The following is a 5,000-nucleotide window of genomic DNA, read 5'->3' as shown; positions in this document are numbered from 1 at the left end:
CCTCCTCGCCTCGCCTCTCCTTCATTCTCTCACTCCCTCCCTCCATCCATCCACCCCTCCGTCCAGCCCTCTCCCACTGTGTTCCGTGCCATCTGTGCCATTGTGGGGAGGGAGGGCACTGCCAGTCCTGAGTGGCATTCCTCACTGTACCCTCTACATAGGGCTATCAGACACACAGCCCATGGACGGGTGACTTTGAGAGTCTTCCTTGGTTCCGAGGTCGGTGTTTCTAAAGTGTATGTGTCTGTGTGTGTGTGTGTGTGTGAATGTGTGTGTGTGTGTGTGTGTGTGTGCGTGTGTGTGTCTGTGTGTGTGTGTGTGTGTGTGTGTGTGTGTGTGTGTGTGTGTGTGTGCCTATGCGGCTGTGTGTGTGTGAGAGTGTAGGTGAAGGCCAATTAGTGCACCATATGACATCTCAAATAACACAGCTGGCTACTTCTGTGAAGTGTGTGTGAGAGTGTGTGTTTGTGTGCAAAGGTATGTGGTGAGGGTGAATATAAAAATATTAGTTAAACTGAGTATGTCTATGTGTGAGGAGAAATATATGTTTGACAGATCTTAAATACAGCATCATATTAGGTTTTAATGTAATCTGCGATCCTTGCAACCTAGGGTTATTGTGTTGGTAATGAGTTGTGAGGTGGTTGGGTGACACTTTATCTACTATATGCAGATGCTCAGATTATAAAAAACACTCTATTTGTATGGTCCCTTTAAGACTATTTGTTGAAACTCTGTTAACTACAATTTATGGTTAAAATAGGATTAGGGGGTATGACGTGATTATTGTTCTCCTCCCCCCTTTTTAGTTATCTATATAATAAGTCAATCTGTATGCTGGGATTTTATATATATCCCCCTTTTATTTTCTGTTTTTATTGTATTTGATCTGTTTTTCTTTTCAGTAGTGGTGCGATGAGGGTGGGTTGGTGGGCGGGTGGGCTCTTGGTTGTTATGTGTCTGTTGTATGTTAAAATACAATAAAAAGACTTTGATCAAAATAGGTTTAGGGGTTGGGTTTGGTTAGGGTTAGGTTTGTTCAGTGAGCAAAAGACTTGAATGTCAACAAACCATCTGTAAAGTCTCCATAGGTGGACTGATCAAATGAAGAGTTGTAGCCGGGTGCTTTTTCAAATGACCTATGAAAAACAATCCCCAGGATAGCCTCCTTGAATTATTTACTATCTGAAGTCCTGTTTGTGGAGGTAATCTTTTGAAGGTGTCTCCAATATTTGTGAGTGTTTACTCCACAGAGGCCATCGAGGTCGAGGTCGAGGTTGGCCCTTTTGAGTAACAGGGCTAGGGGCAGATTCATCCTCATTCACGCAATCAATCTCCTGATACTATTCCATGTGATAGCCCATTATATGATTAGCAAAATCTACAGTTTTGTGACTCTGACACATGTTACCAAAAGCATGTTTTTCCAAAAAAGTGAATCCCTTTCTCAACATCCCTATCTCTGTTTTTACCCACCTCTCTATCTCATATTTCCTCTTTCTTCCTCTGTCTTTTCTCTCTCTCTCTCTCTCTCTCTCTCTCTCTCTCTCTCTCTCTCTCCCTCTCTCACTTTCTCTCTCTCCCGCTCTCTCTCCCTCTCTGTCTCTCTCTCTCTCTCTCTCTCTCTCCCGCTCTCTCTCCCTCTCTGTCTCTCTCTCTCTCTCTCTATCTCTCTCTCTCTCTCTCTCTCTCTCTCTCTCTGTTACCCTTAACAGCAGCGTGTGCCAACAGCCAGGAATGGATTTTGAGTCGTACCATCCAAGAGCTCCGTCTGGTAAGGGGGCGAAGTTTGTTTGTCTCTGTTTTGTTTGGAAATGTCTTGGTAAATTATTCCTTTAAACTAAAGGCTACCCCCGTGGGTCCAGCTCCGACTGATCTGGAGCCAGCAGTTGAACAGCATGCAAACATCCGTGGGCGCTTTCGCTCTCGTGGGTAGCCCGGAGTCTCTCTGACTGTGTCTGGCTGTGTGAATTAGGAAACTTGGGTGTTTTTCTCCTTTCCTGTCCCCCTAACCCTTTCAATGGAGTAAGGCCGTGCTTGTGTCTGCTGTCCCCTTTCAATGGAGTAAGGCTGTGTTTGTGTCTGCTGTCCCCTTTCAATGGAGTAAGGCTGTGTTTGTGTCTGCCAGGGGGTTCTGGGTAGTCTGCAGAGCGGGAAGTCAGCGCTGGTGCACCGCTACATGACCGGGAGCTACCTGCCTCTGGAGTGCCCTGAGGGTGTGTACCATCCTCCTGTCATTACGCTACACAGACACTGACAAAATGGCTCTTGCACTTATGCAAAAAGCTAACACAAAACCCCTTGATTGCTGAATTAGTTATACAATAACGTGCAAGTGTTCTGTGATATTGTAGACCGTGTAGGCCGTGCACTAGAAAGGTTTCAACATTTTAACATAGAAAAACCTTTGAACATTGTAATTGAAATATCCTGCAGTTAAGGTTGCCATTTTATTATGAGGTATAACAGAATGGTGAACACACTGCTTCACTCAGACCATACATACTACAATTCTCTGGATTGTCTACATCACAGTCAGTTTACTAAGGCCTTTGACCTTTGAACTTTAACCTTCGATTCCTGTTAGCAGCATATTTGACGGAGGACATATTGTTTATCTCATCACAGGCATTGATTCTAGTAGCATCTGGTAAAATATTCAAATAATCTCCTGGGAATGTCATTGATTTGTGGTCTCTATTACACTTTGTTCCGCTCTCTTTCAGTGAGTGTCAGTGATGTATTTGCATGTTTGCCTGATCTGAGTTCTGTGCTGTGCTGTTTTTTTTTTCTCCAGGGGGCCGGTTTAAAAAGGAGGTGCTGGTGGACGGACAGAGTCACCTGCTGCTCATCAGAGAAGAACCAGGCCTGCCAGATGATCAAGTGAGTGATGGAGAGGGAGAGAGAGAGAAAGATGGAGAGAGAGAGGGAGATGGAGATAGATTTGGTGTGTGTGATAGGAGGGGGATTGTGCAGGTGTCACACATGTGAGTCCGTGTATCATCATAGTAACTCTTCCAATTATGAATACATTATTGAACTTCTCCCTCTGTCCCGTCTTCCTCATGCGCCTACAGTTCTGTAGCTGGGTAGACGGTGTGATCCTGGTGTTCAGCCTAGAGAACGAGGCCAGCTTCCAGGAGGTCTACAACAACTACAGCGAGCTGTGCGCCCACCGAAATGTAGCAGATGTCCCCTTCATTGTAGTGGCCACTCAAGGTGAGATGCGGACCCAGACTGCCATTGAAGTTGGCATCCAGGGCCCAAAATATAGAGCATTGAAACACTCTGTCTCAAAAACTTAATTCATCAGACCTGTTCCTATCTTGGCCATTATCTGGCTGGACACGTTTTAGATATGCCCTAATATGTACAGAAATATAGATAGGTGAGTAAATTGTATTAAATTTGTTGAAAATACTACACTGTACAGACATTTTGAATTCATGTGAATCGCCAGTAGATCTAGAACATTTGAAGTTATTGCTCAGGAGAAAATGACAGTATGCACGAAAGTATAATAACTAAAATGGTGCTTTCAGTGTCATCCTCACTTTTGAATTTTTCCGATCCATTTTAATTCAGTTAGCCTCACAGTCTATTGTGTGTCAACGCTAATGTTTCCAATTAGCACAGTATTTCCTCAGGATCATTTCATTATGCTCTTCAGCCGATATTGAAATTCCTGTAGAATAGTCATTCATTTTGTCAGATGTTCATAATGAAGAAGTCTTCGCTTGTATTTCATGTCAGCTGGTTCATGGTCGAGTAAAACCATGGCGCTGGCTACACCCTCAACCCTAGACTAGTCATTTACATTACCTTTAGTCATTTAGACACTTTTATCCAAAGTGACGACAAAGCAGAGAACAATCAAGCTACAAGCTACAAGCTACAAGCAATGCAGACCTAGTCCCGCTTTGCTTTCTGGTGTTGTGTTACCATGTCCTGCGTCTCTCTCTCTAGCAGTTTGCAGCTCATGAGCCTGTTTCCTGTCTGTGCCCAGATAAGATCAGCAGCACAAACCCGCGGGTCATAGAGGATGCCAGGGCCCGGCAGCTCTGCTCCGACGTCCGGCGCTGCTCCTACTTCGAGACGTGCGCCACCTACGGGCTGAACGTCAACCGCGTCTTCACGGAAGGTAAAAAACACTTTCACTCCTCTCCACTCTCTCTCTCTGTTTTTCCGTACATTTCTCTCTCTCCTTTCTCCCTCCACCTCTCTCTTCCTCTACCTCTCTCTCTCTTCCTCCATCTCTCTAACTCTCACTCTCACTCTCTTCCTCCACCTCTCTACCTCTCCCTCCACCTCTCTCTTCCTCTACTTCTCTCTCTCAACCGCGTCTTCGCGGAAGGTAAAAACCACTGTTTGTAAGATAAATGTAGCCAAGTAATAGTCCCTCGTATATTTGGTTTGTTTTAGCGTTTAATCCAAATGTAGTTGCAATGTGATTGGAAGATTGAGAAGTTCCAGAACTTCATAATGATACTGAATGAGTTATCCATATAAAGTGACATTTATGAACCTGATACAAAAGAAAGAATCTTTTTGCCATGCTGAACCTCTCCACCACTAGCTTACACGTTAAGAAAACTAAACGATTAATATCCGCTGCTCTGTGTTCACTGAAGGGGTCTTGGGCTCTTCTAGGAGGTTCATTGCTCTGTGATCTCTGAAGGGGTCTTGGGCTCTTCTAGGAGGTTCATTGCTCTGTGATCACTGAAGGGGTCTTGGGGTCTTTATAGGGAGTACATTGTTTGCTTATTGCATTTGAAAAGTGCAAGGCTCAGTCTCCAGATTCCAAGACTGCTGAGATTGCCAATTTGGTGTTTGTTTAATATCTCTCAGTTTTTTTTTTTTTTTTTTTACCATTTTTGGTGATGGTGAGGAGAAGGCTTCAACTGAATAGCATCTTTTTAAAAATACGTTAGAAACATCCGAATCTTTGGAGACTTTGTGAAAGAGGGAAGCAGACCAGGTGAATACTTACACCATGTCAG

At 44.1% G+C, this 5,000-nt stretch overlaps 1 protein-coding gene across 1 annotated transcript in view; it reads left to right on the top strand.

The window, feature by feature from the left end:
- The window catches only part of LOC308371093 (arf-GAP with GTPase, ANK repeat and PH domain-containing protein 1-like), a gene marked incomplete at both ends in the record, with an annotated part of 30,943 nt that overhangs the window by 9,323 nt on the left and 16,620 nt on the right, over nt 1-5,000 (top strand). The window contains 5 exons of the mRNA XM_080845881.1: nt 1,716-1,774; nt 2,129-2,216; nt 2,798-2,883; nt 3,078-3,219; nt 4,007-4,141. Of these exons, the coding sequence (XP_080702007.1) occupies nt 1,716-1,774; nt 2,129-2,216; nt 2,798-2,883; nt 3,078-3,219; nt 4,007-4,141 (510 nt within the window). The remainder of the gene's footprint in view (nt 1-1,715; nt 1,775-2,128; nt 2,217-2,797; nt 2,884-3,077; nt 3,220-4,006; nt 4,142-5,000) is intronic.

The sequence above is a fragment of the Sprattus sprattus genome (assembly GCF_963457725.1).
Source record: "Sprattus sprattus genome assembly, chromosome: 10".
Classification (NCBI taxonomy): Eukaryota; Metazoa; Chordata; class Actinopteri; order Clupeiformes; family Clupeidae; genus Sprattus; species Sprattus sprattus.
This window is presented reverse-complemented; position numbering and strand designations above follow the sequence as displayed.